A 12,263-nucleotide genomic window follows, 5' to 3' on the forward strand; every position below is an offset into this window, starting at 1 on the left:
GCAGCTTGAGTCAGACCGAAGTCTTCCTTTCCACCCAAGTGGGGTTTGGGGGTCTCCGTTTCAGACTCCGTGACGTGTTTGGGGATTCATTGGCTTTGCCCACAGGTCCCGGCTCTGCCCTTCCTCCCGCTGGTGAGCATCTTTGTAAATATTTATTTGATGATGCAGTTGACCTCTGGGACCTGGACCCGATTTGGAGTTTGGATGGCAATTGGTAAGTGGCTTCCTGGGGAAAAGGGGCCCTTGGGTGGCTGAGCCCAACATTCCCCCCACCATCTTTCCATGAAACTATCTCAGACGTTCTAAGTGCGAGGCCGACTGGGCATTCGTAAGTGGGGAGAATGCCTGCTCTCACCTCTGTGCCTCATTTCCCTACTAGGATTTGTTATATATTTTGGATATGGGATCCGACACAGCCTGAAGGGGAGTGACCAACAGCCACCAGCCTCAAGATCCCAAAGTGTAGATGAAAACATCCCTGGCATTGAGCAGGTCTGAGGACAGAAACTAGACACTGTGTGGGATCCCTCCACACGGGAGGGTCCTTCTGGCCCAGAGAGTAAAGCTTGGATCTCCATGGGGTGTGGTGGGGGGATGTGTTTAGAGTCCTGTATTTATTGCTAGTGGAAACATGTATTTAATGTTGTATAGTTTTTAAATAAAAAATTTAAAAGTATACATACATACTGAGAAGTGCATACTCCGTTAAGTGCACAGCCAGATGAATTATTGGCAAGTAAATATGGGCGAGAAAATGCGACAGCGTAGCTGGGCAGAGGAATAGAATCTTACCTACACGCAAGGAGCACCTTTTGGATTTTGTAGGCAGCCAGGACTCTGTTGATGATTCCAACTCATGGGGACCCCATAAGTACTTCAGGGAAGAACTATGCTCTGTAGGGTTTTCAGCTGTGGTGGGGCAGCAGTTAAGTCAGTCGGCTGCTAACTGAAAGGTCAGTGGTTTGAAACCACCAGCCGCTCTGTGGGAGAAAGATAAGGCAGTCTGCTTCTGTAAAGATTGACAGCCTTGGAGACCTTGTGGTGCAGTTCCACTTTGTCCTCTAGGGGCGCTGTGGGTCAGAATGGACTCCACGGCAGTGGGTTTGGTTTGGACTTTGCTTCCGTGAAGATTGACAGCCTTGGAGACTCTGTGGGCAGTTCCACTCTGTCCTCTAGGGGCGCTGTGGGTCAGAATGGACTCCACGGCAGTGGGTTTGGTTTGGGCTTTGCTTCCGTAAAGATTGACAGCCTTGGAGACGCTGTGGGGCAGCTCCACTCTGTCCTCTAGGGGCGCTGTGGGTTGGAATCGACTGGATGGCAGTGGTCTATAATAGGGTTTTCAAGGCTGAAGAAGCACATCTTTGGCCCTGCTTGCAGTTACTACTCCTTGAGGTACCACTATTCTGACTACTAACACTTGTTGAACTCCAGGTACATATGTTGGCTCCAAACACACACTGTATATGATTCAGCCATATTTCACGTGGTTGTAGTTCCCGTTCTTGGCTATTAAGAGGAGTGCTTCCATGAATATGGTGGAAAAGCAATACAAACTAGTTGCTATGGAGTCAATTCCAACTCATGGTGACCCCGTGTGTTTCTGAGTAGAACTGCACTTCCCAGGGTTTTCAATGGCTGTGATCACTTAGAAGCTGACTGTCAGCCCTCTCTTCTGAGTGCCCCTGGGTGGATCTGAACCACCAACCTTTTGGTTAGTAGTCTGGTGGTTAACTGCCTCCCAGGCACTCCTGCGCATGGTGGTGTAGGTGTTCTAACACATTTATGCATACACTACTGGGTACAGAGCTAGGAATGGAACCACTGGGTCGTAGTGGCTGAAAATGGTGGCACAGATGTGTGACCTCCTCTAACTTCATGAGTGGGAAGTCACGATCAACATGATTCCTTCGAGGTGGAAGTCAGACATATCTCTTCTCTCCAACCTTTTTCTTTCTTTCTTTCTTTCTTTCTTTTTTTTAACCAATTCTGATATTAACTGTCCCTCCCACAGCACTCACTACTTCTCTGCTAGGTTTGATAATTGGTTGTAATGGCCACACAGAACTCACAGAGAATACTCAGACTTACGGGATTTACTGGGGAAGTAACAGGTTACCATTCAGGACCAGGGATCAATCTGGACAGCTGTTTGGTCAGGACAGCTTTTCTTTGGTCGTGATAGCTTTGTGGCCGTGCTCACTAGCAGGCCTCTCCCTCAGCCCTGGGCCCCTTGGCCTGGCCTCTGCCCTACTTGGTCAAGGGTTACAAAGCTCTTCAGCTGTTCCTGTAAGTGCCCAGAGGCAGCCCACTCTCCAGGCAGCCTCCTGTCCGAGTGCACTCAGCCCTCCCGCCCTGTGGGTGAGCACACCGACTGCAGCCACCTCCCCAGTGAACCAGGAAGCCCGCGGATGCAGCCACCTCCCCAGTGAACCAGGAAGCCCGCTGGGCCGTTTAGCCCTGCTCTCCTGGTTCTGCTCCACCATTTCTCTGTCTCTGTGTCTCGTTGTCTTACGCTGTCTCTAGTGTAACAGCTCTTTCTTTCTGGGTGCATCTCCTGGTCTAGGAGGTTCCCAGCACAGGGACCCTGAGTCCAAAGACATACTCCACTCACTTCTCTTCTCTGGGACTGGCTGTCTTTGAAGCCTAGCCTGACTCTTGTTAGGGCTCCATACACTGTATTTGTATGGTCTCACCCCACAGGGTTCCATACACCCTATTTGCATTATTAGCAATCTGTCCAATCCCCTTGCTGAGCCAAAAGCACCTTATTTGCACAGTCGACCCAATCATTGTGTGGGAGTCACAAAGACCCAGACTAGAAGGGCCATGTGAAGTCATTCATTGCACTGCCCAGGGGGTGCATCTACTCAGTGGATGAGCCACCAAATATTTCTTGATGGTGCTCAGAAACTTACACTCTCAGAGCCCGAGTTTCAGTTACTTCGCATCCTTGCCCTCGGTACCCTCTGCTCCTCAGCGTGACCCACTCTGGAGAGCGGCTGGTGGTATCTCCCTGGCTTAATGGGCCTTCTCCACATTGCCTTTCAGGATGAGGACATTTTCTTGATTATTGTTAGAATCAACTCGATGGCAGAGGATTTGGTTTGGTGTTGGGTTTAGGAAAATGCCTTTAAAGATACGTGTCCATTTTTGTCGGGCTTTTTGCCTTCATATTATTATTGTAAATTTCTAAGAAACACCCATAGAGGTTCATAGCGGCCAGCCATGTCTCCTGCTGAGAGCAGTAGCAATATTTCTATAAAATAAAAACAAAGAACCCAGACTCATTCCCATCGAGTCAATTCCAACTCCTGGTGACCTCTTGTGTTACTGAGCAGAACCGCTATGGGTTTTCTGTTAAACAGCACGTTGCGCACACGCCTTGCTGCTGTGGTGGCACTGAGTTGGTTTGGACTCACAGCAACCCCCCGTGACACAGAATTGCCCCATAAGGTCTTCTAGGCTGTAATCGTCATGGGAGCAAGCCTTTGTCCCGTGCAGCCACCGCGTGGGTTGAACCACCAACCCTCCAGTGAGCAGCCCAGTGCTTGACCGTTGTGCCACCAAGGCCTCCATTAATAGGCGCCTTAGACATAAATTCTGGATTGACCCTCAGGGGTGTTGTGGGCGATGTTGGCTACAGTGGTCTTGGTGAACATCTGTAGGTGAAAGCCCAGTCTGCAGTGGGTGGGGGACTTGATGGGTGCTGAGGCAATGGGACGATGGGAACAGATGAGGATGCAAATGCAGCCACGCCGGGCCGGCCAGCTGATCCCAACACAGAGCCATGCGTCAGAGTAGGGCTGAGCTCCGTGGTTTCCAGCGGCTGACTCTGGGGAAGTCCACCAGCAGGCCATTCTGAGGGGCCGCTGGGTGGACTTACAGCACTAACCTTTCAATTAGAAAGAAGTCCAGCAGTTAACCTTTGTGCCACCCGGGGACCCGGGCTCAGATTTAGCCACAAGGAAAAGGTAGCAGCAGCAGCTCTCCTTTCTGCTGCAGAGTCTATTCCGACTCACAGCGCCCCTACAGGACAGAGTGGAACTGCACCACAGGATCTCCAAGGCTGTCGATTTTCACGGAAACAAAGCTCAAACCACACCCACTGCTGTGGAGTTCTCACTCACAGCGCCCCTAGAGGACAGAGTGGAACTGCACCACTGGGTCTCCAAGGCTGTCAAGTCTTTACGGAAGCAGACTGCCACATCTTTCTCCCACAAAGTGGCTGGTGGTCTCAAAGTGCCAGGCTTCCAGTTAGCAGCCAATGGTTGCAACCACCAGGGCTCCTTCTTTCCTTCTAAAAGCACTAATTAACTGCCCATGATGTCCCAGGCTCTATTTTAGGTTCTGGGAATACAATGGTGAATGTGAGAATCTTAGCAGTGTCTTTCAACACAGGCTCATCTCTCGGAGGTGACGCAGTCCAGTGGTCACACTCTCAGGTGCCTGGTCAGCATTTCTGGCTGTAAATCCCACCCTGCTCTTCACTTCCTGTTGGTCTATGCCTGGACGTCCTCCTCAGGAACACGAGGACAGTGACAGGGCTACACCCAGGGCCGACTCAGGACAGTGGGGAAGGGCAGGAGGGCTCAGCTTCTGTCCCCACCCTCCCACCCCCAGGACGCGTGTCCTCATCCAAACGCACGTCAGTTCGCGTGGACAGCTGCCGGTCTGCAAGCCCAGGTCCCTGGGGGGTGCAAACTCTTGCTGGGCACTGAGCCTTTTCCGACTCCCATCAACCACGTGACGGAGTGGGACTGCCCATCAGGTTTCCTGGGCTGTAATCTATACGGAAGGTCACCAGGTCTTTCCTCCTGTGCAGTTGGCTTTCAACTGCCAACCCTCCAGTTAGCAGCCGAGGGCTTAACGATTGTGTCACCAGGGCTTTTGTGCTCGACAACCAACCAAAATGCTGGCAGCTTGAACCCACCCAATGGTAGTACAGAAGGAATGCCCGGGATCTGCTTCCAAAAAAATTACAGCCTAGGAAACACCAGAGAGCTCAGGCCCCCTCTGACATGTGGGGCGCCATGATTCAGGATCAATTCAACAGCAGTGGGTTTCATTTTTCTTTGGTTTCACTGGTGGTGTAGTGCCTAAGGCACTTGACTACTAATCAGAAGGCTGGTAGTTCAAACCCACCAGCCACTCCCCGGGAGGAAGGTTGGGCAATCTACTTTCGTAGTGATACTGCCTCGGAAACCCAAGGAGGGGTCGCTATGGGTTGGATCTGACTCCACGGCAATGGCTGCGTTTTGCATTGGACTACGTGGGACCACCCGACACGCTTTGCCCTCTGCCAGGTGAGCTCAGGTGGCACACAATGAACGCCTTTAGAAGGCTCAGCACAAGCAGCTCCTGAGGGACTTGGGGCTTCCGTCTTCCAAAACACCTCTGGGTGGGCTCCACCCGCCAGCCTTTCCATCAGGCGCCCAGTGCTTAACCGCCTATCCACAGGGCCTGCTCCGTGGTTTCCTGCACGGGCGCCCCACTTCACTGTACTTTGCACTTTTTTTTTTTTTTTTTCCAAATCGGAGGTCTGTGGTGGCCCCGCGTCGAGCAGGTCTGTGGGTGCCATTTTCCCAGCAGCCTGTGCTCAGTGTGTCTCTGTGCCCCGTTTTTGTCATCCTCCCAGAAGTTCAAAGTTTCTCGTAACGCTATTGCACACTCGATAGGCAACACTAGTGTCGGCAGAACTTTCCTGTGCACTGGGAAACCAAATGTGTGTGTGACTCACTTGACCGTGATACTCACTTGATGACGATGGTCTGGAACCGAATGCGCACTATCTCCAAGGACGTCTGTATCAGTGAAGAAACACAAGCCCCTGCGTAGTGCAGGGCCGCTCCAACACACGCGCGGTACGTGATGTGCAGCTCCAACCCTGACGTAAAGCAAACCTAAGCCCAACTTCAACCCAATGTTCTAGATCCTCAGCCAGCCTTTCTAGACCTTGTCACTGAGCTGAAGCCCACTGTCACCGCCCATGCCGAGGTTCCCCCACTGGCTTTCCCCCCACCCTAGCTCTCCCAGGCCACACCCCTGAGCACCTGAATCCTCCCCTGGCTCTCAAAGGTCCCTCTCCTGCTAGGCCCTTCCTCAGGCTCCCAGAACCTGCCCCTGGCCTCCAGCCATGTCCTCCCTGTGCATCAGGCCCTCCCATGCCCACTAACCTGCCCTCAGCTCTTCACACTCCTCCTCATCCTAGTGGCTCCCCCATCCACCCTTCAAGTGTCTCCCTTGGGCTGTAGTGTTTTCCCCGTAACCCACTGCCCTCACTCTCACACCATTGAGGAGAGCTTGGGGCCCTGCTCTGGGTCTAACAGCTCCAACTCTCTCAGGGCTCCCCGGCTCCTTTCCCAGGTCAAGCCCATCCCTCCTCTGGTGTTGCCCCCCCAAAGCAGGAGCTCTACGATCCCTCACAAAGGGCGGGGTGGGGCTCCCTGCTGGCCTCCTCTCTTCATGACTGGATCGGGTCTGAATAGCCACCGGAGACTGGCTCATTGCTGGTTGCCGTGGAGTCGATTCTGACTCACGGTGACCCCGTGTGTGCCGAGCAGAACTGCTCCACGGGGTCTCCAAGGCCGTGCCCTTTCGGAAGCAGACAGCCAGGGCTGTCTTCTGAGGTGTCTCTGGGTGGATCTGAACCGCCAACCTTGTGGTGACTAGGTGAGCACTTAACCCTCTGTGCCCCCCACGGGCTCCTTTAGTAAGTTAGGAGACAAGTGCCATGGAGGGGAAGAGAAGCAGGGAGGTAGGCTGAGGCGAGCAGAGATCAGGGTGGACACTGTAAGTGGGCTGCTATTGGCTGCATGGAGTTGACTCTGACTCATGGTGGCCCTCCCATATACAGGGCAGGACTGAGCACCCCAGGGTTTCCAAGGCTGGGACCTTTGGGAGCCCATCACCAGGCCCCTCTTTGAAGATGCCTCTGGGTGGGTCCAAACCACCTACCGTTTGGCTAGTGGTCGAGCGTTTAACCATCTGTGCCACCCTGTGGACTCCTTTTGGCTCTTCTGGTGCGTGCCCATTGGCATCACGTTGTGGGTTTACTTTGCACCTCCCTGATGAGTATGAAGGAATCCTGGTGGTACGACGGTTAAGCACTCAGCTGCCAGCCGAAAGGTCAGCAGTTCGAACCCACCAGCCACTTAATGGGAGAATGATGTGGCAATCTGCTTCGGTAAAAACTAGCCTTGGTAAACCCTACGGGGCAATTCTGTTCTGTCCTCTAGGGTTGCTATAAATTGGAATTGACTTGCCAACAGTGGGTTTTCTCAGCTGGATGTGTGATGACGTTGATTTTCATTCACTCATTGGCCATTTGGGTGTCTTTCCTCGTCAAGTCTTTCCCACCTTTATTGGCTCACTGTCTGATTACTGACTTGAGGGAGTCTCTCTAGCTTTCTCTGTGTGTCCTTTGTCAGGCGTATGTGGGGCACCTTCTCTCAGTCCCTTTCTTGCCTTTTCATAGTTTTACTGGTGCAGTGGCGTTGGGTGACAAACAGGACTTTGTACTTTGGATGCAGCCTGCTTTCTTCATGTTTCATTTTATGTTTAGGGCCTTTGGTGTACTAAGAAATCTGTCAAACCCGAGGCTGTGACAATCATCTCCTATGTGTTCCTCCCGAAGTGTGACAGTCTTCTTGTAAGAATTCACTAATAGCAACACTAACGGTAATGACCACAAAAACCACCACAGATATTTATTGAGCTTATGCAACGTTCCAGAGACACGTTCAAAGAGTTTACACGTACGAGACTCACTCAACCACAACAGCAATCTTTGTTGAGCATGATTGTCTCCATTTGACACAGTGCACAGCAATGATGTGTAGTTTGCTCAGTGTCTCACAGGGAATGAAGAGGTGGGGTGACAGGTAGGATACGGACTGTGACTAGAAGCGTTCCCACATGTTACGTAAGCAGGGCTATTCTCTAGAGCAAATTGGCTGATGTTCAACAAGGACTGGCGTACTGGGCGGCCTTCATTACGGTAACCTACCCAGTGGAAAATCACCCACACTGAGCATGTTGTGACGAGGAACAGAATGTGATCTCCCTGTTCTCCAAATGTGCCTCTACTGCAACTGCTCTGATGCTCTGTGAACAGAGCGACCAGAGATGCTTTCTCATGACAGATCAGATCACGGCTTCTCCTCATGCTGAGGAAGGCCTGATGGTTGTCTAAGAGTCTTCTGACGTTCTTGGTTTGGGAGCGGGTTTTCACGGGTGTGCATTTTCTGATGTTCTCTCAGCTGACTGGCATTCCTGAAAGCCTTCCCACCCTCCTTACATTCCTCGGGGTTCTCACTGGATGAACTCTTCTCATGAACTTTCTGATGCTGTGTCAGCTGGTGGCGATGGCCAAAGGCCTTCTCACAGTCATTACACTTATGGGGTTTCTTACCTGTATGGATTCGCTCATGTTTAACAAGGCTTGAACCATAAATAAAGGCCTTTCCACATTCCTTACACTTATAAGGTGTTTCACCAGTATGGATTCTCTCGTGCTGAGTAAGGTGATAGCCACAGTTAAAGCCCTTCCCACATTCTGTACACTTATATGGCTTCTCACCAGTATGGATTCTCTCATGTTTGACTAGGCTTGAACCCCAACGAAAGGCTTTGCCACACTCCTTACACTCGTGAGGCTTCTCCCCCGTGTGAATTTTCTGATGTTGAGTAAGATAATTGACGCGAGTAAAGGCCTTGCCACATTCTTGACATTCAAAGGGCTTTTCCCCAGTATGAATTCTTTTATGTTGTACAAGGCTTGAGCCACAAATAAAGGCCTTGCCGCAGTCTTTGCATTCGTAGGGCTTCTCGCCACTGTGAATTCTCTTGTGTTGGATGAGCTTGTAGACGCGGCTGAAGGTCTTGCCGCAGTCTTTACACTCATAGTCTTTCTCTCCGGTGTGAAATCTCTGATGCTGAGTGAGTTCGTCGCCACGCCGGAAGGCTTTCCCACAGTCTTTACATTCATAGGGCTTCTCACCGGTGTGGATTCGCCTATGAATCACAAGGCTGGAGCCCCACCGAAAGGCCTTCCCACAGTCCTTACACTCGTAAGGCTTCTCCCCGCTGTGGATTTTCTGATGCTGGGTCAGCTGATTGCCCCAACGGAAGGTCTTCTTACAGTCCTTACACTCGTAAGGCTTCTCCCCGGTGTGGATTTTCTGATGTTGAGCAAGCTGATAGCCACGACTAAAGGCCTTCCCACACTCCTTACACTCAAAGGAGTTCTCTCTGGAGTGAGGTTTCTGGGGTGGTCTACCAGAGGTGCTCTGCCTACAGGTGGGCGTGTTTTCACAGCTGGTTCTCGCTGGGTGGCGCTGGCCCTGTGGGGCTTCACACTCACCTGCATACTTCCAGTCAAGCAAAAAGGATTTGCTTTTCCGATGTGCGTTCCACTGGGAAAAGCTTATTTCATAAATGTTCTTTTCTGTAGGCAAACCCTCGGTCTCGTAGGTTGACACCAATTCTGAAAAGAAATAATGTATTTTGTGTCCTTGGGAGGAACACAGAAGAAAACAAAACAAAAAACAACAAAACCCAGACACAATCAACCACCCATCTGCTAGAGATACAAATTCTGCAGGAGAGGAAGCACAAAGCACCCTGGGCTCTTGTGAGAATACAGGCTCTGCTCTGGCTCCGTTGTGCCTCCCGAGAAAACACCAGAAGCCCCCTGCTAACCAATCACGGAAAGCTACGCCCATCCCATCCTCCCTAGAGCTGCTGTCAGGGGCCGTCACGTCAATTCTAACTCATGGCGACCACGTGACTGGGCAGAACCGCACCACAGGGGTGTCCAGGCTGAAATCTTTAAGGAAGTAGACTGTCAGGTCTGTCCCCCACAGAGCCTCTGGGTGGGTGGAACCTTTCACTTAGAGCGCTTAACTGTGCGTGGACCAGGACTTCTTTTACTTCCTACTAGCTGACACAATTAAGCAAAATATCATCGGGATGTAAACTTAAAAAATGAGGGTGAAAACTGCTTTGTAGACATGATGACACACTTGGAAAACCCAAGAAAACCAAATACGGAACTACTGCAAAAGAGATGAGTATGCAGTTGGGTAGCTGTGTATAAAACAGTGAAACTGAAAGATGCCTATACAATATAATGAAAAGTTATTCTGGATACACAGACCAACGCTCAAGCAACAGAAAAGTCAGTATGTAGCATTAAACTTCTAAGAAATGGGAAACACCTCCAAGGTCGAGTTCAGGATCATTGGTGCATCAGTAAGGACACTAGCTGCGTGGAAAGAAAAAGCATCAAACACGTTTACAGCCACGTGTGCCCAACGACCCGCTCTGGACATGCCGGGAAGAAGAAAGCCAGATAGTGGCTGTTGACTTGATTCCAACGCGGCTGTCAGAGCAGAGCCGTGCTCCACGGGGCTTTCAGTGGCTGGGTTTTTCAGTCGAATCACCAGGCCTTTTCTCTGAGGTGCCTCTCGGTGGACTTGAACTTCCAACCTTTTGGTTAGCAGCCGACCCAGCACATTAATTAAGTGCAGGCTAGGAGATGAACCCTTTATCATAAACACTAATCGTTAGAGAGAAACAAACAGTTCTTAATGCTTGTTCTTTCAAATTGTGTTCTGTTGTTGTTGACAACATACACAATGAAACAACAGCACTTCAACAGCTGCGTGCGTGCCAATCAGGGACACCGCCCACTTCTCCAAGCTGAGCGACCATGCTCCCCTCCTGAGCTGTTCCTCTCCCATTCACATAAACTCACTGCCACCTAACCTTCCGGGTTGCTGGTGTCCCCTGGAGCCCACACAGGCAGCTCTTAGGAGGGCACCCTGCTCAAGGGGGGCCGGCGTTACTTGTTGCTGTTGTTGTGTGCCGTCAAGTCGGACTCGACTCATAGCGACCCCTCCTTGGGTTTCTGAGGCAGAAGCGTTCCTAGTTAAGCTGGACTATGGTTTGGTTTTAAGAAGACTTCACGGAGTACTTTCAGCTTAAGGTTTAAAGAGTACCTCAGAGCCGAAGTTTCAGGGAATGTAAAAATGTTACGACGGAGCCTAACTCAGGCGGTAAAGTGTGCCTGGCGATGCCTGCGGTTACAGCAGACTACTGGCTGACAGGCCGGTGCTTCAACCACCGAGAGGCACTTGGAAGAGAGGACTGGCAACCTGCTTCCCAGAGTCACAGCCGTGGCGCCCCCGCAGCCGCTGTACTGTGCAGCCATCGGCACGAGTCGGAGCTGAGCTGACCCCACCGCCGCCCGCGAGGTCACCTGAGGCAGGCACTCACCGAGGGAGACCAGGTTGCTGTAGTTCTCCAACATCACGTCCCAGTACAGGTCCCTCTGAGTGGGGGCCAGGCACGCCCACTCCTCCTGAGAGAAGTCTATGGCCACGTCTGCAAACGTCACCAAAGCCTGCAAACACATGCCCCCCAGGACGGAGGAAGTGAGAGAGCTTTAAGGGGTAGGGACAGGGAGGAGGGGCTGCTCTGCGGGGACGAGTGAGGAGTCGGGGAACTGAGCCGTGGCGTGGGCGCGGGCAGTCAGGACGTGAGTGACGGGGCAGAACTCCACGCCCACCCCACCCGTCAGGCCGCCTGCTGGTGGCCCGAGTGTTGTTCGATGCTGGCGGCTCTGGCCCTGGTGTGTCACCAGCAGGGTCCCGCACGGCGGACGCCTTTCAGCGGGACATCCACACTGAGACTGGGAAGCGTCTGGCGATGCACTTGTGAAAGTCACCCCGTGGAAACCGTCGGGGTCAAAGGGAACACTGTCCGGTGCAGCACTGGAAGGCAAGCGCCTGGCCGGGAGGGTCAGGCACACGGGCAGGACCGGGCACCAGCTCACTGTTATCCGTAAACGAGTCAGGGCTGGCGGGCCAGCCAGCAGCAGCGCGAACCACACTGTCCCTGCAGAGAGCCACGGAGCAGGGGACGGAGGAGCGTCCGCACCCCCTGCCCGTTCAGAGCACAGAGCTCGGCACGAGCCCGCCATCACCTCGCACGTGTGGCTGCCCACAGCGCCTTCTTCCCTTTAAGCGACAAGGGGGAAAAACGGGCCATTCCGATTCCCAGATGTAACCTACAACCTCCAGTCTCAGAAAATAGGGCTTGTGTGGTGGAATGTTTTCACACATCAATGTCCTCATCATGGTGGGTTACTCCTGAAACATTTTGAAAACCATGCCGCTGTGAGGAAAACCCAGATGTCACTGTCTCGGTTCAGCTCACTGTGGGGTTCCCCAGGCCTCACCGTGGGGTTCCCCAGGCCTCAC

At 52.3% G+C, this 12,263-nt stretch overlaps 1 protein-coding gene across 1 annotated transcript in view; it reads right to left on the bottom strand.

Annotated features, from left to right (window-relative positions):
* Nucleotides 1-8,147: 8,147 nt before the first annotated feature.
* Nucleotides 8,148-12,263, bottom strand: part of ZNF331 (zinc finger protein 331) — a 39,956-nt gene continuing 35,840 nt past the window's right edge. Inside the window, exons 4-6 of the mRNA XM_042783126.1 lie at nt 11,489-12,020; nt 11,278-11,404; nt 8,148-9,484 (exon numbers count right to left, since the gene is read on the bottom strand). Of these exons, the coding sequence (XP_042639060.1) occupies nt 8,148-9,484; nt 11,278-11,404; nt 11,489-12,020 (1,996 nt within the window). The remainder of the gene's footprint in view (nt 9,485-11,277; nt 11,405-11,488; nt 12,021-12,263) is intronic.

The sequence above is a fragment of the Orycteropus afer genome, unplaced genomic scaffold (genome assembly GCF_000298275.1).
Source record: "Orycteropus afer afer isolate SDZICR_OR568_19922 unplaced genomic scaffold, OryAfe1.0 scaffold00689, whole genome shotgun sequence".
Taxonomy (NCBI): domain Eukaryota; kingdom Metazoa; phylum Chordata; class Mammalia; order Tubulidentata; family Orycteropodidae; genus Orycteropus; species Orycteropus afer.